General features: G+C 37.4%; 4 protein-coding genes across 4 annotated transcripts; 1 reads left to right on the forward strand and 3 right to left on the reverse strand.

Annotated features, from left to right (window-relative positions):
* Positions 1 to 47: 47 nt before the first annotated feature.
* On the forward strand, positions 48 to 1688 carry LOC127811435 (uncharacterized). Its single transcript, XM_052351302.1, has one exon. The coding sequence runs from the start codon at positions 345 to 347 to the stop codon at positions 1428 to 1430; it is 1086 nt and encodes a 361-aa protein (XP_052207262.1). The 5' UTR covers positions 48 to 344; the 3' UTR covers positions 1431 to 1688.
* A 2294-nt stretch (positions 1689 to 3982) lies between these two features.
* On the reverse strand, positions 3983 to 5542 carry LOC127811994 (phylloplanin-like). The gene is made up of 2 exons (XM_052352231.1): positions 5246 to 5542; positions 3983 to 4572 (listed from the first exon to the last, which is right to left on the reverse strand). Exons 1-2 carry the CDS (start codon positions 5436 to 5438, stop codon positions 4280 to 4282), a joined length of 486 nt encoding a protein of 161 aa, XP_052208191.1. The 5' UTR covers positions 5439 to 5542; the 3' UTR covers positions 3983 to 4279.
* A 3598-nt stretch (positions 5543 to 9140) lies between these two features.
* On the reverse strand, positions 9141 to 21030 carry LOC127811493 (eukaryotic translation initiation factor 2 subunit gamma-like). The gene is made up of 9 exons (XM_052351412.1): positions 20911 to 21030; positions 20473 to 20666; positions 20252 to 20313; positions 19339 to 19451; positions 19155 to 19257; positions 11119 to 11346; positions 10808 to 11026; positions 10059 to 10319; positions 9141 to 9657 (listed from the first exon to the last, which is right to left on the reverse strand). Exons 2-9 carry the CDS (start codon positions 20576 to 20578, stop codon positions 9355 to 9357), a joined length of 1395 nt encoding a protein of 464 aa, XP_052207372.1. The 5' UTR covers positions 20579 to 20666; positions 20911 to 21030; the 3' UTR covers positions 9141 to 9354.
* A 1191-nt stretch (positions 21031 to 22221) lies between these two features.
* On the reverse strand, positions 22222 to 25752 carry LOC127810905 (chaperone protein dnaJ 49). The gene is made up of 3 exons (XM_052350498.1): positions 25593 to 25752; positions 24351 to 25495; positions 22222 to 22726 (listed from the first exon to the last, which is right to left on the reverse strand). The coding sequence occupies exon 2, from the start codon at positions 25394 to 25396 to the stop codon at positions 24353 to 24355; it is 1044 nt and encodes a 347-aa protein (XP_052206458.1). The 5' UTR covers positions 25397 to 25495; positions 25593 to 25752; the 3' UTR covers positions 22222 to 22726; positions 24351 to 24352.
* Positions 25753 to 26329: the final 577 nt, after the last annotated feature.

The following is a 26329-nucleotide window of genomic DNA, read 5'->3' on the forward strand; positions in this document are numbered from 1 at the left end:
AACAAGACTACAAAAAGCGGACAGAGAGAGAGAGAGAGAAGGGGGGTTGCCTTTTGTCGTCTCGTCTGGGTGAGCTGATCACCATCATGTATCGTCGTCGTCTTCCATGTACTGTATTTCTGTAAATAGATTATAATTAAACATGGGCAGGCTTCCACGTGCTCCTCCTGGGGACTCTCTCCTCCACTCCCCCACCACCACCACCACCACCACCTCCAATGCTTCAATATATATCTCCGTTTCTTATGCAAAACCCTTTTCAACCCTCTCTCTCTCTCTCACTCTCATTGGAACAAGAAGAACTCAGAGAGAGCTAGGTGGCATTGTTATTTGCAGAATCATCAATGGCGGCGACGGAACTAGCAGTAGGGGTTCAAGAAGACACGGGCGAAGCCAACATGCAATGCGCCGATCACCCTTACAGGAACCCCGCCCCCGGGGGCGGAATCTGCGCCTTCTGCCTCCAGGAAAAGCTCGGCAAGCTCGTTTCTTCCTCTTTCCCCCTTTCCCTTTTCCCTTCTTCCTCCTCCTCTCCATCCCCTTCCTTCAGATCCCACCACTTTGAAGCCCCCTCCTCCTCCACCACCACCCTCTCCGTAAAACCCAACAATGTCGTTCCAACGTCTTCGTCTTCCTCTTCATCTTCATCCAACACCACCCATGATTTTGACCACCATTATTCTAGAAACGCCCAAAACAAGAAGAACAAGAAGAAGGACCATGCTAGCGTTGTGTTCAAGAGGAGCAAATCCACCACCACGCCCCGGCGCGGCGTCCATTTCTTGGACGGCGCGGAGCTCAGCCCAAGAAAGAGAGGCAGTTTCTGGCCGTTCCTCTACCTTTCCAAACACTCTGGCGCCGCTAGCAGGCTCGACGCCAAGCATTCCAAGGACGGCTGCTTTTCGTCTTCTTCCAAGAAGCCGGCGGAGTTTCCGGCCGGGGCCCCGGCGCTCGAGAGCAAGGTGTCCAGATCCAGGTCGGTTGGGTGTGGAAGCAGGAGCTTCTCTGGGGACTTCTTCGAGCGGATCTCAACTGGGTTCGGCGACTGCACTCTCCGGCGAGTCGAGTCTCAGAGAGAAGGCAAGCCCAGGATCGCCTCCGCCGCTGCGGCCGTGCACGGTGGAGCCGGAGGACAGGACTGTATCAGGGAGAGAGTCAAATGTGGTGGCATTTTCAGTGGGCTCATGGCCACCACCTCCTCATCCTCAGCTGAAGATAATGACAGCAACTTGAATGGCAAGCCGCCGCAGCCGCCACCGTCCGCGGTGGGACCACTTGCCCATGGAAGAAGCAGGAGCTGGGGTTGGACATTTGCCAGCCCAATTAGGGCCTTCAGTAAGCCTTCTTCTGGGAAAAGGGAGACTCCCAATAAGACTAACACCACCACAAACCTTAATGCCATTCCTTCTCTGTTGGCTGCAAGAGGCTAAAAATGACGCCGCTTTACAGTAGACTTCTCGCTTGCAAGCTAAGCAGTTTTGGAAACCTCTTATAATTTGCCACCCTCTACTCTTCCATTCTGTGTTAGTCTTAGAAAGTTAAATCACTGTCAATTTCTTTGGCTGAATAATCTTGGGAAGTCCAATGCTGAATGGGGCGCAAAGTTGACAAATTCCAGAGATGGATATGTGAAGAAGATGTTGATAATTTGTAACCTTTCTACTGTTTATATGTGAGATTCTGTCATATATATTGTGTTGGACCACGACATTTGTAAAGAAGGGGTTCACAGAACCCTTTTACTATAACGCGATTTGTTCATTCCCTTCTCTCTCTCTCTCCCACCTCACCGTTGCCTGCAACCTCACCGTTGACTCTCGTCGTTGCAACCTCACCGCCTCGCCTCCTCTTGCTGCCTCGTCTTTGCGCCTCCCCTCCTTGCCGCCTCTCGTCACCTACCTTGCTTCTACCGCTTCTCTGTCTCACTGCTGCAATCTTCAACAATCGCAACCACGCAAACCAATCGAGGTGCAGCGGGCGAGAGAGAGGAGAGAGAGAGTGTGTGTTTTGGGTCATTTATCATAGGGGTAATTTTATCATTTCATATTCTGTAAAGCCTTCTATACATTCCTTCTGTACAAATAGCTTTATCCATGTTATGGATTGTGAGCCAGCTGTGTGAACATGAAATGGGTTATTGATTTGCATTATTTAGGCTACTTTCCAATTCATGTTGCTTTAATTGCTTTTCTGGTCCATTTATTATGTTCTTTTAGTTTGTGTAATATTTTTAGTATTAATGTACTTAATTTTCCTATTAATAATCGATCCTGAGCTTGAAATAAGGAAGAAATGTTTACCTAACAATTACTGAAAAAATCATGAGTTTTTTTGTCATGAGTTCTAAATTAAGGAGCACCTCGACAGTTCAAAATTTATGACTATACATACATAAACATAAAATTAATGTTTTTGATTGTTGTAGTAAGAAAAATATATATATATCATTTACAACGGGACTTCTCATTTTACGAGTTACAAAAATTGATTCTTTAATCTTTTCACGAGGAGTTAAATAGAAGTATTTTTTTTAAAAAAGAAAAGAGAAAAAAACCTCTCATGGAAGCAATTACTGGTGCAGTGAGTGTATTGATTTTATGAAAATTCTATTTCTATCAATGCTGTCTCCTGATTATTGCATGATGGCCCAACTTTTGTTCATACTTGTAGTGACCTTTTAGAACAATAATGCGAGATGTGGGGTTAGACCCCAGGATGTCTCAATCCAGGAGTCTTCCTTGTATTTCAGTGAACTTTCTTGCTAGCCAAACAAAGCAAAAGAAAAAGAAAATATTGAGATGCAAGCATCACAATTAGTCACTAGCTAGCTAGCTGAGCATGCATGTGCTGTACAACTAACCATAATCCTAAAGAAATTAAAGGAGATAACAAAAACAAGATGGTGGGAAGAGGAATAATTAATAATCCACATCCATCCAGTTTCAGTCAAAGGCTGCACATGTTTGGTGGTCCATTTGATAAATAAATCACGGATCTAAACTCATTTGAACTTAATTAATTACTAAGCTCATCTTTTCTTAATATATGATTGATTAAAAAATTACAAATTAGAGTTATAAAAACGTCTTTCTTTTCTTTCTTACCAAATCAGAAGAGAAAATCCACGTACAACTATAATTATTGAGGTGGTGGCACACAGTATTATATTATATATAGAGCTAGGAATAATGGCATATTGGACACTATTTGACAGTAATAATAAAGAGTAAAGACAAGAAAGAGAAGAAAAGGCTGTCTGGAAAGACAAACAAAGCTATGTGCGTTGGCCCAGAAGTTCATCTATCTATCCGGCCGACCTAACAAAACATGCACCTTGGGAGCCCACAAACCATGAAAATGGACAAACTTTGCTACAGTTATGCATGGGTTGGAGGCCCTTATAAGTTCTGAACAAGGGTTCATCATTAATTGTTGTCTCCTCATTATTATTGTTATTTAGACATAGAGTTTACACATTTTATCAGTATTATAGTTAGTTTTAATATATACATTCTATATATTGGTATAAATACTATTATATAAATAACTTTTACACAAATTATTCAAATATAAAAGAAAGGAATTATATGTACAAATAGCATTTCTATTATTATTATCATAATACGTAATATGCCAAATGCAACAATTATTGTTCTTTCCAACTGGCTTGGCGTCCGTTCCTGATTGAGTTTGGCTGTGTTTGCTCTGTGACTGGACCATCTTTTCCGGCCACCTGATCCAAACGGATTTGTTCATGGATAGTGTCATTATAATATTGAAATTCAAGATGTTTAAGGTGACTTAAGAGGGTGGGTATGGTTTAATTAATTTAGAATATATGCCAACTCAGTTTCTGAATTCTTCCAAAGGAAGGGTATTTGTTCTTATAAGGAAGTTAGTTAATGTAAGGGTGATAGTTAAAGGCCTGAATTTGCAGCTGCTTGCATGCAGGACAGTAATCTTGAAGCACAAAATCAACACATTAAACAAGAAACTTTGGTAATTATACTTCAATAATTATTACATGGCAATAATACAGCCATATATTATATATGGCAAAGCCATGGAATTAAAATTCATCATTTCTAAGTCTTTAACACACGACATATATAGAAAGCTTCAAAGAAATTAAAATACAGGACACACACTGCAGGTTGCAGATTGCGGATTGCAGTTGCAGACAGACGCACACACGCACATATATATATAGATATATGGCAAATTGGCAATTAAAGCAACCAACCCCATTGATATGATGCAATTATTCTTAATTAGTTAGTTAATTAAGGTTCGGAAGGAACTGAAATCCGGCGGGGACGACGTTGGAGACGTTGAAGGGGCCTACGAGGGTGTTTCCGACGAACTGCAGGGAGGACAGAAGTCGGCCGGCGGCCGGAAGATTCGCGTTGCAGGTGGAGAGAGGGGTCTTGACGACGAGGGTGCAGCCGGTGAGGAGGGTGGAGAGGACGTTCTGAAGAGGGTCCAAGACGATGGAGAAAAGTCCAAACCCATCGGTGGTGGCGCCGGCGACCACTGTGTTTCCTGCTCCACACTGCAATTGCACTACGGCATCTGCATATATATAATCAGGTTATTGTGATTATGTATGTTTAAGGTACATGATACCACTATCTAATAGCTACTTACCAACTAATTATTTTAAAATTGTGAGAACTTGTTTTCTTTCTTTATTTGCTAATTAAGAGATAAACATCAGTGCTGAAGGCAAACTAAGAGCAAACAATAACCAAAGGGCTGGCAAATATAAGAGAGCATAAGCAACACTTGGAAGCCTTTGGGATTGTAGGGCTGAATTAGCACCATACCAATATTGTATGGCCAAGGAGCTAAACGGTGACCCAAAAGGGTCGTAGCCAATACATAAGATAGCATTGTGAGAATTAATTGTTAGGGTTTCTAGTTTTGTTGCGATTCTGATATATAACTGAGTCGATTTTGAAAATGTAATCGTATGTCGGCCTGTTGATGGGACCGGATTACATTAAATGTGTGATTTCATCCTAACAGTATTGATATGATTCATCGCATGAGGTAATTAAAACTCGTTTGAACATATTGGAGATGGGTCATAATATTCGTGCGTAATCACTCTTATGTACTCTCTGCAAAAAGAGATTGAATTAATGATGGTGATCTTCCTGGGACAAATTAAGGGAGCAAATTATATTAATTAAACTAGCTAGCTAGGAATGAATGAATGAATATGGGGGGTGGGGTGACTTACTGGGGAAAACTGGGGATGCAGTGGCATTATTGATAGGTACGTCGGTGACATTGGCGCTGCAGAAGACAGTGCCTTGAATTCGCATCAGTGCGAGGAGGCCGCCGCCAAGTCCCATCTGGGCTTGAGCTGCCATTGCCATGCTGGCGGCGGCCACCAAGAACAGACCCAAGAGAAGGCAGTATTTGAAGGCCATCGCTTGGCTGTGACTGTGATCAGTGATGGGAAGAGAGCTTAATTAATATATTTAATTGCAATCGAAGTTTGAAGAAGAAGAAGAAGAAGAAGAAGAAGAAGAAGAAGAAGTGGCTGGCTTGCCTGGACTTTGAGAATGCATGCAGCCATTTATAGAGGAATTGCCACGCATGTCATGGCAGTCATAAATGACTAAATATGGGCCAAATACATATTTTTATCTCTATATTTTTATGTTTTTTTTTATATAGTCACATAAACTTTTAATTATTTAGATTATTCCTCTAAATTATACATTTTCAAGTTAATTACAGATCTCTGTTAGAGAGTTTAACACATATAGTAAAATATCTAAATTATCTCTTTACGCACGTGTAAATTGACAGCCATCCCCTGTTACAATTTTTTCTTTCAGTGGCTAGTGACGAGGCAAGTAATAAAGGCGTAGAGGTTGTCATTGGCAATGGTAGAATGCAGGGCGAAGGTGTTGGCAACGGCAAAAGATGCATTAGTCGAGAAAGGCAAAGAGACCAAGGCATTGGCAGTAGAAAAAAGTTGTAAGTCAGCCATCATCAATTAGGGGAAAGTGGAAGACGTAGAGGCGAAGTCATTTGTCTGTCTTTATAGATCAGGTCGATCGACTTTGCCTTCACCTCCCATCTTCCTCGACCAACAATGGACGACAAGCGACATTCTGCCATTGTCAACACATTCGTCTCTTCGCCTTTTGCCATTGTTGATGCTTTCATCTCTTCGCTTTTCGCCTTCCCTAGTGATGCACCTTTCGCCACCACCGATGCCTTCGTCTTTTCCTTCCACCTTCCACCATCATCGACGACAACCTCTGCATCTTCCTTTACCTCATGGCCAATCACTGAAAGAAGAAGAAATGGTGAAGATGGTGGTCGGTTTGCACATGTGTGAGGGGTAATTTGAGTATTTTAGCACGTGTGTGTTATTATCTCTAACTGATATGTGCAATTGACTCGAAAATATATAATTTAGATGTGTAATCGAAACAAACAAAAATTTAGGTATCACATAAGAAAAAAAATGGGAAAGTACATGGATAAAAATACATATTTGACCCTAAATATGTGAGAAAAAAATTATCATATTTTTTAAAATAGTTAGTGACTATTTTGCATAGTAAATAATTGTCACTCAATAAATAATTTACCATTTACATTAAGTGTCACATAAATGTCAAAATTCGTACTTAATAATATTTTCATTAAAGATACAAATTTCACATTATTTGAAAAAAAAAAACAAATTTCACCAAAATGATAGGATTTTTCGATATGTCCCAACAACTATCAAGCTTATTTGGGACAAGCTTGGCTGGAAAATTTGCTTACAATGGGGAAAAAAAAAAAAATCTTCGATTTTATATGAATAAGATGACGGGTATACATAGGGCCTTAAACCCATGACAAATTTGTACGTATTTAATAATGTATTTATATTACTTTCCTTTATAATGGTTTTAGTCTAGAATATAGGTTCTTCAACATCTCCATTTATTTATACAATTAATATTTATATATATACACACATAAATTAAATGAATATAAACATCATATATCATATGATAGATATGAAAATGAAAAAATATGTTACCAAACCAACCCATACAAGTATAGGCACAAAATATATGAAAGAAGCCTTTGGGGGCATAGATCAACTAGCAAAGGAAGAATCGCTGGGATATTACTCTTTGAGTCCTTAGGTTTCATATTCGAGTTCTGGTCAGAAGAGAAAGCTTAATAGTCAGGGGCTATCCTGAAATTTGAAAAAATATCAGGTCGTTCTCACGTCAGTAAAGAAATGTTAGGGATAGAAATTGGCTACTGGGTTCCCTGATTTACATCTCTTGCTGGAATCGTAGGATCGAGTATCAAAAAATGCTCGTGATGATGCGTTAATCAAAAAATATATACATATAAAAGAAACTAAAACATATATGGACGAAGAGAAAGAGAAAAGATACCATGAGAGAAAAGATATCATTATCATTCACAACTGCTTGTGTAATTATAAACCATTCCTATAAAGGAAAAGATTTTATTTTATAACTAATGAAAGCATGAAAGAATGACACCACCGATCCATGCAAAGTCGACACAGCTTTTGCTTTTGTGGGCTAGCTTCAGTCTACAAAGCAAACCCTAGTGCCGCCCCAATGCCCCCGTTTGCCTGCTTGCCAAATTGATTGAGTTGTTTTGTTATATACATATAGGTGATGGTCCAAGCTTTCTACTTTTCTGCAACTACCTAGCTAGCTAGCATTATTCTTCCTTCACACTTTCGCTCCCATTCTTTACCTTTATATTAATTCAATCCTTCAAGCTTATGGTTAATAAGTTAAATACTTGCGTGACATGATATTCTCATTATGATAGTTTTTGTATGGAAAAAAACCCTAACCACCAATAAAATGGTATTGTTGATCAATAAAGGAGCTGACATATATGCCTTGTAATGGAACCCAGGTAGTCAACTCAATGTCCATGAAGAATTATTAGTTCGAGAAGAGTGGAGCACCCTTTGGAATGGAGGAGAATTTGATTTTTCATCATGTAGGAAAGATGTGCAGAGCCCAATGGGCTGAACTCTACAGCCAATATCTCTGTAAGCTGAAAATGTAGGTCAGAATCTTTTGTCTGCATGCAACCTTGGGTTGATTCTTTCTTTCTTCTCTCAACCCCCAACAATATAAAATATAAAAATGAAAGAAAAGAAAAAAAAAAAAAAAGAATGATTGTTTTGTCCCTTGCTCTATCACATAACCGTATCTATAATGGGTATTTTTTAGCTTTTGTTTTGATTCTATAATTGGGATTGGTTAGACTATTTTGGAAGGGAATGTAAGTAAGTGCTGGGAGGAGATGTATATATATAAAGCGAGACAATCACATAAATGATTATGAAATTTGTGGACGATAAATAAACGACAAAATTAACTAAAAATGGATGTTGTTATCTAATATAATGATGAATTCTTGGTTAGCTGTTAATTACCAAATGAATTTCTCCTTTATTCAAGTTTGGGACTGAAGTAAATAAGAGATCACAAACCGAGTTTTGTGTAGAAGATAAATTTGATGATAAAATCGAAGGAAATGGTGAGTGGTCCATTAATGCAGTTGCCTTTAGCTACTTAATGGGGCAACTTAGAAGAGAACAAGAATGTATACCCACTGGCAACGGGATGATTTGATCTTCACAAGAAATCTCTGTGGTACCAGCACAGTGCAATAAGTCAAAGTTGTTAAAAGATATACCTATCAAACAATGGGTGCAACGGTTGCAATGGGCCTCTCACCCCTACCCTAGGTATTGGGTCCATTTTTTAGGCTATGGTTTGGGTTTATTATTTTTCAGTGAATGATAATTATTTGTCCAAAACTGAAATTTGTCTCCATTTCGCCCTTCTATTGATTATTGATCCAAAGGCAAAATGGCCAAAATGGGCCTTAAAAAAAAAAAAGGTTTAAGACTCCCATTAATTAGATTAAGTTTTGAACCCACCCTCTTATCACGATTTTTCTTTTCTGTCCCAACACAAAAGACAACTCAAAACTCCAGTTGGCATACTTCAATCTGAACCACAAACAACTGGGAAACTGTCAAGGGGAGCAGTAGCAGTACGTTCCAGTAATGAAAACCGAAACAACTAAAAGAATCCACCAGCAATTAGAAGTTTCAAACCACTGCAAAAATTTTGAAGCTAAAAACAGATATATCACAAATAAATTGGTACATATCCTGCTGAAATGTTTTCTCCTCCATCTCACAAAAATTGTGCCTAACAGCTCTCTACCCTCCCACATCTTTTACCCAAATCTCCGTTTGATTTGCTGTTTCACTTGTTTCTTCTTTGCTTATACTTTTTGTAGGTAGGTCAGTTCCACTCAAATCGGGCAAGGAGGGACATCAAGTGTATTGCCGGCTTGAATCTGACCCCATCCAATTAGACGCCAGTGCTTCTCTACTCGCCTGCTCAGTGCAATTTTCTCACCCTTGCTGGTGCAAACAGGAGATGTGAGCTGCAGTTTTGCCAAGTCATTCTTTACCGCTACAACTCGAGCACCTGTTGACATGGAACCTATGTTCAACATCAAGATCTCACTCTTTGTCAGCTTCGAGACCCTTCCCTGCCTCTCTGTGCCCTTTGTCCTCACACCCAGAAGGCGTCTCAACAAGAAAAAGTTCACCTGAAAAATTGAAGAGCAGATAGTTGGGCACACTGGATCACAAGCTCTATATCGACAATAAGAGCTCTTATTGTTCTTAAGGCATTTTAAAGGCTCAAAAAGATGCAATACAGCAAAATCATCCTATATCAACACATCAATGAAATAAAAATACCAAAAGTGACTAGAAAAAGAAATAAGGAAAATACTAGTCATCAGCCAATACAAGAAAACATCACAAGCAACAAAATCTTACAGATAATAAAGAAATAGGAAAGAGAAATAAGTTCCTAGAATGCAAAATATAAATTGTTCCATTGACCCAACTTTGACGTTAAAGCAAAATGATATATTGCCCAGACCAAAGAATATTTGAGGCTCCACTGTTCACAAGAAATGAGAGATTTGGAAGAATTATTTACCTCTAGTTCAACAAAAACTTCAGGGAGTGACCCAACCTCACCAAGGACCTGACCGACCAATCTATCAGCACGAGTCAAAGTGGGGTCCATAGTAGTGCCAACACCAATAAGACCTCCAGGTACTGCAAATTGCAATTCATTTTGCTCAGCATACAGAGAAACTATTCTGGAGTAAATCGGTGTGCATTTGATGTTGCCATTCTCATCTTTAACAACAATCCCTGGACGAACCTCAATGAATTGATTTACTCTCAAAACACCCTGCACCAAACAGATTATCAAACAAAAATACAGTCTACATGAGTAATTCCTGGAGCTGTCTTCACAAGAGACCCATAGTTTCTTGTGTTAGAAAAAACAAACAATTAAGGATGTGTAATAACGAAACTTTAGCTCATGATATGCTCGCATACATCTACTTTGAATTTGCATGCCTAGTTACAGAAGCTGTTCACTATAATCATAGTTCATTATGCATTACCATAAATCTAACATTGCACTTGCAGTCTTGCATGCACCAATGAACAGTACATGCGGTAAAAAAGAAGGGAGAAAAAGCTCAAACCAATATACTGCCTACGTAGAATGACAATCAAGCTTGGTGGTGAAGACCAAACAGGCTTTTCTTGTCTTTTTTTTTCTTTGCCTTGGGGGTGCCAACACAGCAATTTGCGAGTTCTATCATATATTTCATTTTCTGATATTCACTGTGGAACATGCAATTTGAAGGAAAGACAAGAGAAACATACTTTGAGAATACTTCCACCAGCAACACCACCTTTAATTTCATCAACCTCAAAACCAGGCTTATTGACGTCAAAGGACCGGATCACAATCATGTTAGGAGGTGAAATGAAGTTCCTTTCTGGAATGGGGATCTTTTTCACAATATATTCACACACCACATCAATGTTATACTTCAGCTGTGCAGAAACTGGAATCACTGGTGCACCATCGGCAACAGTCCCCTGACAGTGTTCAGAAGTCCAGTTCAGTATAGTATTGAGTCAGGAAAAGAGGAGAAGGATGGAGGTACCATAAATGGCCCAACAAAACTGACCTGAATAAACTTCCGAATAGCTTCATGCTGGTTCATAGCCACATTTTCTTGAATAAGGTCAACCTTATTTTGGAGAATTATTATATGTTGGAGCCGCATAATTTCAACAGCAGCCAAGTGCTCTGAAGTTTGAGGCTGGGGGCAACTTTCATTAGCAGCTATGAGAAGTAAGGCTCCATCCATAATTGCTGCTCCATTAAGCATTGTAGCCATGAGAATATCATGTCCCTACAGGAAAATAGGGGGAAACAAAATTTTTCAGAGGAAAGTTCCACCATAAGGTCATAAAGATAGTTAATAACCCAAGGCTAACAATTCCATTATTTTATTGCTTAGGTTCTCATGTCTCTTAATCTTTGTCTTTGGGCACCTCCTGAGTTTCCTTTCCAACCATTGTCACATTCTTCTCTCACACATCAATTCCTGTGCGGTCCTTAGAAACATGGTGCACCACTTGTTGTGACTGCAAAACAATCCAATCTAGGAAATGCCTTAATTTGGCCTTAGCTTTCATTATATCCAGCCATCATATTCAAGGCATAGAAGTCTAAAATTTCATTTCTGCATTAGTACACCTCAATACTACACATATTTCTTCATATAAAAACAATACTTGAAAATACTATTCTAATAGAATTGTTGAGCCACACTAGCATGTTACATTCCACCTCCTAATCTAGAGAATTAAGATTACATGGTTGACAACAGTACAAAAATATAATCTGAGGTTAACAAGTTTAAGGTTCGCAAAGAATAAGACATCATTTCTTTCTTCTTCTTTTTTTCTTGACAAGCTACCATGATCCACAGTTTGTTGAACCTGAAAGAAAGAGAAAGCAATTTCCAAATCATTCTTGTAGTAAAACAGCCTCAAGGTGAGGCAAAATCGCCTCAGGGCAGTTCTGGCCTGTGGGAAGAATCAAGTCTCTTTGGACAAACCATAAATGTCTCAGTGGGTGAGAGACTGCACCAGGCATTTGAGGTGGGCTTTTGTTGTGTTTGCCTAGAGTTTATGCGATAGAAGATCAGTAAAGTATTGAAGATTCATCAGCTGGAAAATTAGAACAATTAGGGTTAAAATACCAAGTTTAATTACTTAGTAATTTAGAGGGCCTAATTGTAATATCTCAATAGTAGTTAGTTATATTGGGATGTCCGCCCTTTCTATAAATAAGAGGGCATGGGAGGCAGTCGAGAATCATCCTGAGAGAGCTTCTAATATTGTCTATGATCGAGTGTTGTTTTTCATTCTTGAGAAGAGGAAGGCTGAGTTTAGTCTTGTGTATTCTTGGGAGAATGTGTATGTACTAGTGGATATAGATGAGGGCTTAGAGGCTTAATGTACTGATTGGTTTCATCCTAATAAAAGGTTGCTTTGTGTGGGTGTCGACTGCTGGATATAGATTTGCCAAAGTCATTCCGAACCAGGATAAATCTCGACTCTTTGTTAGTTTGTTTTATCTTTATGCAATTTCAATATTCATTCTGTTTTTTATCTGTTTTCTTAATTGGTTTCTATGTTCTGTGAGTTTGTCAGAATTCGAGAGGGAATTCTCTTCAGGTTGGTCTTCGTTTGACAGTCCTAATATTAATAATCTGGTATCAGAGCCATCCTTCGACCAAGATAAGCTTTCTTGATAATTTCTTGTTGAATTTTGTTAGACTTTAGTTCTGATTATGGCTGCAACAAGATATGATATAGAAAAATTCATTGGCCAAAATGATTTCGGCCTTTGGAAAATTAAGATGAATGCGCTTCCAGGGAACCTAGGATTGAAAGGGGCATTAGAAGAAGAGAAAAAATTACCCGAAACTAGTACTCCTGAATAGAAACAATAATATAGTAAACAGAGGGAAGAAATAGATGAAAAGGCCTATAATACTTTGATTCTTAGTCTTGGTGATAAGGTCCTGCAAGAGGTTGCCAAGATGACCACTGCCCTATCCCTATGGAATAGGTTAGAGACTTTATATTTGACCAAAACTCTTTCCACCCGACTGTTCTTGAAAACCAGATTTTTCGAATTTAGAATAGGTGAAGATCAGAAGCTGCAAGACCATATAGATGACTTTACAAAGCTATGTTTAGATCTGGAAAACATAGAAATAAAGTATGATGATGAGGATAAGGCTCTTGTCCTTTTACACTTTTTTCCAAGATCTTATGAGACTTTTGTTGATATATTAAAACATGGTAGAGAAAACCTGTCTTTAGATGATGTTATTGGAGCCTTAAACTCCAAAGAACTTCAACAAAAGGTAGAAGTCAAGAATTCTATAGGAGATGCTCTTACAGCTAGGTCAAGGACAGAAAAGAAGGATCAAAAGACTAAGGGAAGGTCTAGATCAAAGTCTAAAAAATGGTAAGAAAACAATAAGGTGTTTCTTATGTCACGAAAAAGGTCATATTAAGAAGAATTGCCCTAAGAAAAAGAGGGAATTTCAGAATAAAGGGAATGCTGAAATTTCATCCTCAATTTGTGAATTTGATTATGATAGTGCTGATGCACTAATTGTGTCAAATACCAAGGATAAGTAGGCCTGCATGTTAAGACTCTAGTTGTTCTTTCCACATGACTCCTCATGGGGATTGGTTCCTAAGTTTTAGCGACAAAGATGGGGTAAAGTTCTTTTAGGAAACAACCAGGAATGTAAAATCAAAGAGGTTGGGGATGTTAAAATAAAAATACATGATGAAATAAAAGAGGAGGGTTGCGTTAGGTAGCCGACAGCCAGCATAAAACTTAGTCGGATCCAAATATGAATTCTAGACAAACTATCTGTTGGGATGTAACTCACATAAAAGTCTAAAATTCATGTAGCCAACCCCACATAATGGGATAACGGCTGGATATGTTGTTGTTGTTGTTGATAAAATAATCAGGACATTGTCTGTTGTAAAATATGTACCGGATTTGAAGAGAAATCTGATATCCCTTGGAGAATTAGACAAAAAAGGCTACTCCTATAGAGGAGTTGATGGAGTCCATAAGGTAGTAAAGGGGTCCCTCATATGCATGAAGGCTATCCTTCAAAATGGCATATATATGTTGCAAGCATCCACAGTATGTGGAGAGGCAGCATTAGGAGAGGGAAAATCTTATGAGCAGTCTAGGTTGTGGCACTATAGGATGGCTCACATTAGTGAGCAAGGACTTAAAGAATCGGCTAAGCAAGGGATTTTAAGTGCTGGAAAGATTACAGCTATAGACAAATGTACATGCATATTTGGGAAATCTGTAAATGTCCAATTCCCTAAGAAGGCTATACACTCCACAAAGGCCCCTCTAGAATATATTCATTCTGATTTATGGGGCCCTTCACAAACCTTATCCCATGGTGGAGCTAGGTATTTCCTATCCATAATTGATGATTATTCTAGGATGGTTTGGGTTTATGTTTTAAATCAAAGGATAAAACTTTTGAAACCTTTAAAACCTGAAAAACCATGATAGAAAATCAGAAAGAAAGCAAAATTAAGATCATTAGGGCTGATAGTGGTTTGGAATTTTGCAATAAGGAATTTGTCCACCTATGTAAACAAGATGGTATCCTAAGACACCTATCGGTTCCAGGAAACCCCAAACAAAATGGTTTGGCCAAGAGAATGACCAGAACTAGAGAGTTCGGTGCATGATAATTCATGCTAGGCTTTCCAAATCTTTTTGGGGAGAAGCCTTATCTACGGCAGCCTATGTTATTAATAGGTCACCATCCACAGCCATAACCCCCTATGAAATGTGGACTAGTCACAAGCCTAATATAGATCATATTAGGGTGTTTGGGTGTATTGCCTATGTTCACTCTAAGCCAGGCAAGCTGGACCCTAGAGCAATTAGAGGTTTGTTTATAGAATACCCGAAAGGAGTTAAGGGTTATAAATTGTGGAGTTTAGATCCAAATATGCCTAAGACCTTTGTAAGTACAGATGTTACCTTTAATGAGGAATCTAACATAAAAGACTTTGAGGGAAAGGAAGAATCAAAGGATGCGGAGAAAGTAAAATCAATAGATGTAGATCTATCTAAAGAACCATTGGATAAAGGCCAAAATAATCCTCAAGATCAGGACTTAAACCTTCAAGAAGAAAATGAATGGTATGGAGATTTTTCTCCAAGTCAACAGGATGACTATGAGGCATCCTCTTCTGGACAACAAGAGGATTATGAAGAATCCTCCTGCTCAAAAAATCCTCTGGATCCAGAGCGGTACAATGTAGCTACGGATAGGCAGAGGAGGCTTGCCCGACCTCCGATAAGATATGGTTATTCTGATTTAGTTTCCTATACCTGTCAAGTGCAGTGACGGAAATAGGGGAGGAACCCCTTTCATATGAAGCAGCAATAAGTTCCAGAGACTCTCAGAAGCGGCAGGAAGCCATGAAATCTGAGATGGACTCTTTTAAATGGAAAAATACTTGGGTTCTTGTAGAAAAACCCCTACGAAAGAGGGTTGTTAATTGTAAGTGGATATATAAAATTAAGGAGGGAGTTGGGAAGGAAGATAAGCCTAGGTATAAAGCTAGGCTAGTGGCTAAAGGCTTTACTCAAGTAGCCGGTGTAGATTTCAATGAGGTATTCTCACCTATAGTGAGACACACCTCAATAAGAATTTTACTTGCAATCACAGCCCATCAAGACTTAATTTTAGAACAAATGGATGTCACTACAGCTTTTCTAGATGGAGATTTAGAGTAAAATATTCTAATGGAACAGCCAAAGGGAATTGAGGTAAGAGGAAAGAAAGAACTAGTGTGTCTTCTTAAGAAATCTCTTTACGGTTTAAAACAATCCCCTAGGCAATGATATAAGAAATTTGAATCATTTATGTTGTCCCAACGGTTTAAGAAGAGCTCATATGATAGTTGTGTCTATTTTAAACATATGTCAAATAATGTATCCATATATCTTCTCTTATATGTAGATGATATGTTGATTGCAAGCCAATCAACTAAGGAAATCATGAATCTAAAACTGAGTTTAAAATCAGTTTTTGAAATGAAAGAATTAGGAGAAGCCAGGAAGATATTAGGCATAGAGATTAAAAGGAACAGGCAGCATAGGCAGCTAATTTTGTCTCAAAAATCCTATCTTAGCAAGTTGGTTAAGAGATACAACATGAGTGATGCAAAGGGTGTATCAGTTCCTTTTGCCCAACACTTTAAATTATCACATGAGCAGTCTCCTAGGGATGAAGACGACATTAAGGAAATGAGTAAGATTCCTTACTCTAATGTGGTTGGGAGCTTAATGTACAGCATGGTCTGTACAAGACCAAATTTGGCCCATTCTATGAGTGTATCTAGTAGGTTTATGGCCAATCCGGGTAAAGTTCATTGGAATGCTGTAAAATGGACCTTTAGGTATGTCAAAGGGACTTTAGGTACGGCTTTGGTTTATGGTGGAGGTAAATTAGAAGAAAAACCTTACATCTTAGGGTTCACAGATGCAAAATTTGCTGCAGATATTGACAAGAGAAGGTCTTCAACAGGTTATGTATTTCAGCTATGGGGATCTTACATTAGCTGGAAAACAAACCTGCAATCGGTAGTGGCATTGTCCAGAACCGAGGCAGAGTATATTGCTATAACTGAAGCAATAAAAGAAGGTCTTTGGCTTAAGAGAATTATTAGTGAACTACTAGGAATAGATGCTAAGGTTAGGCTAATGTGTGATAGTCAAAGTGCTATTCATTTGGCTAAGAATCCTTCACACCATGAAAGAACCAAACACATAGATGTTAGATATCATTTCATTAGGGAAATTCTTGAGAAGGAGGAGATAACCCTAATAAAAGTTGCAGGAGAAGAAAATGCAGCTGATATGTTTACCAAGCCTGTCCCTAAGTCTAAATTACAGCATTGCTTATCCATTCTTAATGTTGTGTCTAATATGATCAGTGTTTTGTCTTACATTCCAGATGAGAGCAGGTTCAAGGATATCGAGTGAAGAACTCAAGGCAAATGGTGGAGAATTGTTGTGTTTGACTAGAGTTTATGCAGTAGAAGATCAGTAAAGTATCGAAGATTCATCGGCTGGAAGATTAGAACAATTAGGGTTAAAATACCAAGTGTAATTACTTAGTAATTTAGAGGGCCTAATTGTAATATCTCAATAGCAGTTAATTATATTGGGATGTCCGCCCTTTCTATAAATAAGAGGGCATCGGAGGTAGTCGAAAATCATTCTGAGAGAGCTTCTAATATTGTCTATGATCAAGTGTTGTTTTTCATTCTTGAGAAGAGAAAGGCTGAGTTTAGTCTTGTGTATTCTTGGGAGAATGTGTGTATGTACTCGGGGATATAGATGAGGGCTTAGAGACTTGATGTATTGATTGATTTCATCCTAATAAAAGGTTGGTATGTGTGGGTGTTGACTGCTGGACATAGGTTTGCCAAAGGCATTCCGAACCAGGATAAATCTCGACTCTTCGTTGGTTTGTTTTATCTTTCTGCAATTTCAATATTCATTCTATTTTTTATCTGTTTTCTTAATTGGTTTCTAAGTTCTATGAGTTGGTAAGAATTCGAGAGGGAATTCTCTTCGGGTTGGTCTTCGTTTGACAGTCCTAATATTAACAATCTGGTATTAGAGCCATCCTTTGACCAAGATAAGCTTTCTTGATACTTTTCTTGATAATTTCTTGTTGAATTTTGTTAAGACTTTGGTTCTGATTATGGCTGTGACAAGATATGATATAGAAAAATTCACTGGCCAAAATGATTTTGGCCATTGGAGAATTAAGATGAAAGCGCTTCTAGGGAACCTAGGACTAAAAGGGGTATTAGAAGAAGAGAAAAAATTACCCGAAACTAGTACTCCTGAACATGTGTGGTATGTGGCTTGCATAACATATGTTTCTTTGAAAATTGCATTGTATCACTATTCGTCACGCATCTCAACGTTGGTGGTTGGTTGGTGGGTTATCATGTGTGAACTATCATGTGGGCCTGTATAAGAGAGTTGATCACGTGGCCTGTGTAAGGGGGCTACCTCGTGCCTGTGTAAAGGGGCCGAGAGGTTCGAACATGACAACATCCTGGCATGGTTTCCACAGAAGGGAATGATTTCATGACATTTGACATACTTGCATACAAATGCATGTATTTTCTTTCCTGAACCATCTCACTTAGATGTCATTATCTAACTTGGGTGTTTCATACTCCTGAGATATTCAACGTCTCAAGTATATCAAACGTGTCAAGTACCCCGAAGACAAGAGGAAAGGCAAAGCGGTAGCCAAAGTTTAGTTTGATTTTCTATTGTTCATGTACTACAATCTTGTATAAAGAGAAGCTAATGTAACCTTTGGGCTTTTCTGTTATTTTCATTAATATTAGACGGATATGGATCCATCTTTATTCCTTTGAGGGTTGTGTGTCATACAAGTAATCATTATATATAAATCTCTAATGATGCACGGCATATGCTATATAAGGAAGTCGCGATGGTACTAGAAGTTTACTTGTCAAATCTTTGGAATTTATGTTTCACAGTTGTACAAACATATCCATTTTATGCTTATTCAGTTATATTTCTTTTTCTTTTTCCTTTTTTACATTTTTGGATTTTCTTGTATTTTCTATATCTATTATATTTTGTAATATATACTTGGATAAAATTGCTCCATTGTGACCAGGAGGTCACAAGTTCATGTCTGGAAACAACCTGTTTACTAAGGGGATGGCTGTGTACAATTGACCTTAGATTCTAGAGACTACAATGGGGTTTGAATGATGGATCAATATCATAAAAACACCATGCTTAGATAATACCAAGACAATTATACCACAAAGATTGTCTTTCTTTTAAAGATGAATATTGTACATTGACATAAATATACTTGTGCATCAGCCGAGATCAGAAAACCATTCACAAGCAACAAGCAAACATGTCATTTACAAATAGCAAACGATATTGGTCAACTGCATTGTCATTGACATATTTTAGGTATGGCCATCCACTAATATAGGAAAATATGTAATATTCTTGATCTAAATTAACAGCATTTCCCAAGAATAGCATCATAAACCTTACCGGGCAATCAACAAAAGATACATGCCTCAACAATTTCATCCTGCAGTTCTCAAACCCTGGCACATCACACATGGGACCATCTTCTTTACCACTTCCATAAGCTCTACAAAAAGGGATGCACATAAATATACTGTCTGCCTATGAAATGCCAACATGAAGGACAATGCAGTCATGAAATACCAACTTGTAGCACATGGGCCGAGAGCAGCGTTCATCTTCACATTTGTATATCTTTGCATTGGCATAGCCAAGCTTAATTGTAATGTTCCTCTCCAGCTCATTTTTAAAACGAACAGTCTGCAGAAACAGGAAATCATAAAAATCTTCACAGTTAACATGTATAAATTGAACCAACCATTTGAAATTACAGCACTCTATTTGGCTCTATCAAATTCTCAGTTAATATATTTTCTTGAACAAGAGCATAAGATTAACAATCAACACTCCATCCATCATGACCAAATCCCACCTTGAATAGTCTACTAGTAAAAGTTTGGATATATTGTTTGGTGGAAGGAACTTAAAAGTTGACTTTTCAGTTTTGGGTCCCTGATGAAATCAGTTTAATTGTATCCAAACATTCAACTAAACAATCAATGCTTACATCAATAGTCAGGAGAAGCTGTCCATGAATTGCACTCAATTTCCTCATACAAACATATAAGTAGCAGGAAGGCACTTAATCCCATGTGAAAATATGATAAGGAATGCCAATGGCAACTTAATCCCAGAAGTTGACACTCTGAAACTCGCTTCCCCAGCTAGGGATGACTGATCAACAATCAGCTCAACTCTAAAGTGATACTAGCCGACTTCCACATGGAGGAAACTTTAATCATAACAAACAGTTCATGAGAACTGCGTCATTTTTCTTTTTCTTTTTTTCTCATTATTTCCCTTACTCCTTCAATCCATCATGTTCATCACATACACAAAAACAAAAAAGAACAAATAAATTATTAGCAGCTTTACTTTGGTACAAATAAGCAGACTACCTGATGACTAACGAGCAACAACCCTCAGGTCCCAGGACAATTCTGAGAAGAGATAATGTGCATGTAGTAAACAATACCATAATGAGAAAAACAAAATATTACCTGAACACCAGAGATTGCTTTTACAACTGTTGACTTGCCATGAGCAACATGACCAATAGTACCTGGGATAATCAATTTCACTCCAAGTTACAGTTACAACCTTAAGCACTAGAAAAACTGGATGCTAATGCATAAATCGGGAAACCAAATCTCCCAAAAACACCAAAATCGCAACTTAATGTATTCTGAAAGAAGTCAAAACGATTCGCGAATGAAATTACCAATATTTATGGTGGCCTGACGCGAAATAACTTCAGGTGAAAGTGGATGCAGTTTTGTCACATCCAGCTTGCTCAAATCCTGCTCCATCAACCCTTTTCGAGACATTTTTGACAATTCGCACGGGATTACTTGCTCCAATACAAGAAAATGCTGATCCAAAAAGCTCAGTTGTGAATTCAAAAAGATTTACAACCTGTAAACATGTCCAATACATCAGTTGGCAACAAAGGTTCCTCGTTAACAGCAACACATACAGATACAACAACAAAATCATTGGCAGAGAGTACAATTAAAAAAAAAAAAAGATCACTGGTACAGATACAGGGAGGGAAGAAGATCAAATTCAACAATAACATCCAGTGAACGAGTACATATCAAAATATATACACGGATACATTTGCACAAATAGATGCGTGGTACAGAAAGAGAAGAGAGACCTGGAGAACGGAATCGCGATAAATGAAGTGCAATCGCAATCAGAACTTTCACAGCTCCCAAGCAAAAGAAACGATTTGGCCGCCTTTACAAACCCTAGCTCTCTATTATGTATAAAGCAGACAGTTTTATAATATGATTCTGAATACAACGGGTCATAGACCGGGACTCCATCGCAGTGCCTACCGGTCTACGTGGGCCGGGTCGGGTTTAAACGGTTTAAGGGTATTTGACTCTTGATAATTGTTTTTGGTATTTTTAGTTATATATATTAAATTTTTAATTTTTTAATATTAGCATTAAATTTTTAACTTATTTTAAATTTATACTATTATTTGTTTCTTTTAAAATTGTTCATTAAAAGACTAATAATATTAAATACCATATATATTTACCTTTTAGAGGGTTTTAATTCTTAATTAATATTATTTTTAATATCTAATTTAATTAATCGTGTTTAACAAATAAGAGATTTTTGAAGATAAGTGATATGGTTTTTCAAGGCACTTTATTTAATCAATTCGTATTGTTTTTAAATTATGTCATTTCATTTAATTGATAATTACACATTAAAAATATAATAAATGCACAAGACTTAAAACCATGAGCAATCTAAGGCTATATTTGTTTGAGAAAAATATTTCTTATTTTTTTGTGTTTGGGACTAAGAAAATAAGAGAGTTGAGGAAAAGTGTTTGTCAATAAAAATACAAAAGATAAAATGTTTTATTTTTAAAAAAAATAACTTTTCATTTATAAAAAATAAAATTATTTTCTCAAAGTAGTATCCACATCTGCTCTCTATTTCTTGACAAAAGTTATCTCTTTTCGCGTGTGTCGCCATCTTCGTTGTGCTCTACCCCTCTTAGTCTGCATAGTTATTTTTGTCGTCATCTTCATCTCATTCTACCTCTCATTATTCGTTCTTTGGCTCTCTTATTTTTTGTTATTCACTACTCTCAATGGATAAATTACAATTTGGTTAAAGATAATTTTTACTATGTTGATTTCTAAATTGATCATTAGAGTTAATTTTTTATTTTTCGTTTGTGTTCTTAAACTTATTTACCGGATTTATTTCTAAATTGATGATTTTTGAAAATAAATTTCTCTAGAAATTTTTTGATATTTTTGATGTTGATAGTGCTGCTAATGATCCATTATTGTTGTCATCGATGACTCATTATATGCTTATTATTCTTTTTTATTTTATGATAAAAAAATTATAATTTTCTAAGTGTCAGCCAACAACTGAAAATAATTTTTCAGTAAAATTTTCAAGTTATAGGCAAACAACAGAAAACACATTTAAAAAAAAAAAAACTATTTTCCATCAAGAAAACATTTTTCCCAAACAAACAGAGCCAAGTAAACTGTTTAACGCTGGCAAGCTGGCTATTGTCACAAGTTAAGACTCGTTATCAGCAAACAATCCCATTCCATAAACTAAAAGCCTTTCCATCCACCACCTCAAGACGATTATAACATACAATGATCGATCGGGCATGAAAATAAACAAGAGCCTGTTGACACAAGGTGGCGAATGGTGACCCTCCATGGAAGTTCAGGCATGGAATAAGTGTGAAAATGGTAACTTCTTCATGGTCGATCGACACTATAATCAGACATTGAATTAGTAGTACATCTGTAACGCCGTTTGTGCACCTCCAGTCCCCTCCAAGCCTCGTGTTTTTGTCAATGTCCAACAAGATTGATTAACTCGGTGACAGGGTTCTAGCTTTCCTCTTCTTGGGGTTGTAGGACTCGATGGCATCCCCAGCCAACCCAGTGAAAGTGTTGCAGCTTGTGCATGCAACCCTGTATTCCCAAGCCAAAAGCAGTTGTGTTGATGTCACCGCCACTAGAATAAAACTCAAGGGAAACATAAAAAGCTTGTGGAGCAATGCAAGAAGAGCATTGTTCTAATAGGCAGACAGAAAATTGATGCATTCCATGGCTGAAATCATAGAACTAATAACTTAAAAAGTAATTTCACTATTGGAGGTACCTAGCATATGATAGAGTGGGACAGGTGGGTAACCGAAAAAAGAAATCAAGCAGAGAATTTTCATAATTCCTTGAAAGTGCTTATAGAAACATGCTGACAACCACAAAGCACCATTTTTAACTGGGTGTGGGTGGGTAACATCTGCCATATTTTTAATAAACAAGCTCAAATCAGTTTAATATCCACAACTAAATAATATGTTTACCAGTTTGGATTGCAGTTGATGATTTTCTTATCAAACTGTAAATCATTTTACAAATTATATTTGTTTAGAGGATGACAAAGGCATAGCACTCCAAGCAATAAACCATCTCACTTTCATTTGAACAAATGGACAATCAACATAAATATGTGTGTGTCTGTGTGTACTCCAGCATTTACTATAACTAATTATCAGTCATAATGTTTGAGACAGATAATGAACTTGCAATTTCTCCTCCTGAAATTCCATTTGGACTTGCTCACACAGTATTACAAGAATAAACTAATAATTAATTAGATTGTTAGTGCAGTTGAATAACATTATACTATGATTAAAAAATCGAGGGATAGAAACCATGCTAATATATTTTTAGAAACTCACCAATCCTATCCTTATGTTATTGCATACTTTTTCTTTTTCGGACAAGTATATACAAACTTAGTAGAATAAGAGGGAGAACAAAAGCAACAAATATCAAGCCTTAATTCCATTAGGTGGGGCCCACTACATAAATTTTAGCTCCCCAATCACTAAGAGGGAGAAAACAGACCAAGATTTAAATAGTTGAGGCTCATCAATAATATAACAAGACAACAAATGGATAAAGAACATTCGGGAGTCAGTATCAGTACATGGTGATGTTAATGGCAATATCCAAATGATCAGCATTATTTGTTTTCTTTATTTTTCTTCAAACAGGAATAAAAAGGGAAGCTTCATGGTGTTGCAATCAGAAAAGACACACAAGACAAGGAGGAATATGTGTTGTGTGTCTTGCAGCTGAAATACGAGCCCAAATGTTTCCATTATCTAGTTAGAGTTAACAATCATATTCATGATTGAAATCCATGGTTAACTTGCAGTTTGTCTAAAAACATCCTTTATGCCATTTCTTTCTGCTGGCACAGGACCTTTTAGTATAAAAGTTATTCTATATCGCCGGGGGGTCATCTAGCACTTTGGTCATCCATCAGAAATAATGAAATAAGAAGGTTGAGTATATAAATACACCGAGGGTTGAAGCCAGTATCCATTATTTAATAATCAAGTCTAATTAAACATGACAGCAGGATAAGAAAGGGAACTTATTCATGAAAAATAATAGACAAATTACATAGACTTCTAGCATATTGTTTCAGAAAGCAAGTGAATGCCAAGCCAGCCGAGTAGGACAAGAAAATCAATCCAAACAAAATTCTCTGTAAGTAAAGTATAAAGACGCTTCAGCTGACCTTCAGGCTACACCAAAGCTTTGAAGCTTGTCGCAATGAGGAGTGGGCAAGTTGCTTCTCCATCGCCTCCTCTGGAGTTCTATGTGACAATAACGACCATAATCCCTTATCACACTATTTTCGATATTAGCTCGTGAAGGACTTCCAAGTGGAAAATTCAGATCAAATTCAGGTGATTTAACAAAAAAATCCACTCCATGTTTCTCAGTGATCTTGGGAAACTGATAAAAATAATTCTTCTGCAAAGAATAATCGGGCTCTGAGAATGGTAGATAAGCAAGCAACAAGATTAGCAAAATTGGTAATAGCTGAAGCAAAAGCATCAGATTAAGCCCTACTCTACCAAAATCATCCCACTGTTGATTGCCCGCTCTAGTTCTAGTTCTAGTTCTAGTCCTATAAACACGAGAGGCTTGAAACATGTCCGACTGGCCAAAGAAAGCCTTGAACATCTCATCAGCATCAAGATCATCATCAAACAAATCAGGCTCAGTTGTCCTCCTCCTCCTCCTCCTCCTGCTCACATTGTACTGCTGGCTGTGCTCAAATTCCTCAACCCATCCAGTCCGATCATACTGTCTCCTCGAATCATCATCACTCAAGCACTTGAAGGCCTTGCTAACTTTCTTAAAGGCATCCTCAGAGCCAGGAGTCTTATTCTTATCTGGATGAACTTTCAATGACATTTTCCTATACGCCCTTCTCATATCCTCCATGGAACAACTCTTTTCCAGACCTAGAATCTCGTAGTAATCCCTACATCTCTGAATTTTCTTAATCAATTGCACTTGTTCTTCGCTATAAATAATCCTAGCAGAATCTGCGTCGTTTTCATCACTTCCCACATCCTTTTTGTCATTATAATCACTAAAGAACGCCGATTCTGGATTATCAGCAGCAGCCAAAAGATCATCAACGCCTAAATTAGGGTCAAGTCTTCGCGCAATTGCAATGAATTTGACCGCACACTGCCTTTTCCCCGACGAAATTGCCTCCTTGGCAATGGCAATGCATCTTAAAGCTTCGTCCTTGTTACTGTTCATCATCGAAACCTCGGACAGTGGACTTCCCGAATTAAACCCAACAAACTAATAATCTCGACCCATAAACGAACACCAAGAAATCCAAATTAGAGATCGATTCACCTAAATCAGGAGAAAAAAAAAAAGAAGAAGAAGTCAGGCAGACTGCATATAACTGTTGAAGAGAGCAATTGACCAGGAGAAGGCGATGAAAACTCACATGATTTCACCAAAATTGGGGCTTCTGAATTGCAGCGAATCTGAAGATGAACTGAGAATTTTCGGAGACGGAATTCACAGATGAATTTAGTTGCTTTGTGAATTGAGGGGTGTGTGTGTGTGTGTGAGAGAGAGAGAGTGAGAGCGAGCGCAGAAGATGAACTTCGTTGCGGCTCTCTCCATAAAGCACTAACAATCAATTTATTACGTAAGAAATGGAATATCTTGTGAATAGTTAATGTCATAATTTGTTATCACAAATATAATGTAATAATAATATTTCCAAAATATAAATTTACTTTTATAGAATACTTTTAGAGTAAATTTCACCCCTGAAACTTTAGAATAATTGTAAAAAAATAATAATAATTAAAAATATAAATATTCTTGAAATTTAATATAATTTTATAATTTTTTCCCTACCCTTAACTAATCTATCTTAAATATTAAAAACATCAAAATATATTTCCATTCAAATACTTTTTTATTTTTATTTCTTTTTCTTCTCAAATTCTTCTTTTGTATTGTATTTTATCTTTCTTTTTTTTTCAAATACTCGACAACAATGACAACTATGATGGTGCCAGCAATCTCTAATGCACAAAAATATCAAAATGTTGTCATTTTAACTTTTTTTTAAATGTTTCCTCTCTTGAAATACTGAAAAATATCACAAAAAAAAAATTGAGCTACTTTTGTAATTTTAAAAATATTTGGGGCCATTTTGTAATACTTTTA

Source organism: Diospyros lotus, chromosome 10 (assembly GCF_014633365.1).
Source record: "Diospyros lotus cultivar Yz01 chromosome 10, ASM1463336v1, whole genome shotgun sequence".
Taxonomy (NCBI): Eukaryota; Viridiplantae; Streptophyta; class Magnoliopsida; order Ericales; family Ebenaceae; genus Diospyros; species Diospyros lotus.

Excerpts from the sequence above, each read along its gene's own strand:
- LOC127811435 (XM_052351302.1), top strand. The coding sequence starts at position 345 with ATGGCGGCGACGGAACTAGCAGTAGGGGTTCAAGAAGACACGGGCGAA.
- LOC127810905 (XM_052350498.1), bottom strand. The coding sequence starts at position 25,396 with ATGATGAACAGTAACAAGGACGAAGCTTTAAGATGCATTGCCATTGCC.
- LOC127811994 (XM_052352231.1), bottom strand. The coding sequence starts at position 5,438 with ATGGCCTTCAAATACTGCCTTCTCTTGGGTCTGTTCTTGGTGGCCGCC. Across the intron at positions 4,573-5,245 it reads TGCATCCCCAGTTTTCCCCA|ATGCCGTAGTGCAATTGCAG; the intron begins GTAAGTCACCCC and ends ATATATATGCAG.
- LOC127811493 (XM_052351412.1), bottom strand. The coding sequence starts at position 20,578 with ATGTCTCGAAAAGGGTTGATGGAGCAGGATTTGAGCAAGCTGGATGTG. Across the intron at positions 11,347-19,154 it reads TATCTTTTGTTGATTGCCCG|GGACATGATATTCTCATGGC; the intron begins GTAAGGTTTATG and ends ATTTTCCTGTAG. Across the intron at positions 11,027-11,118 it reads CTATTCGGAAGTTTATTCAG|GGGACTGTTGCCGATGGTGC; the intron begins GTCAGTTTTGTT and ends GAACACTGTCAG.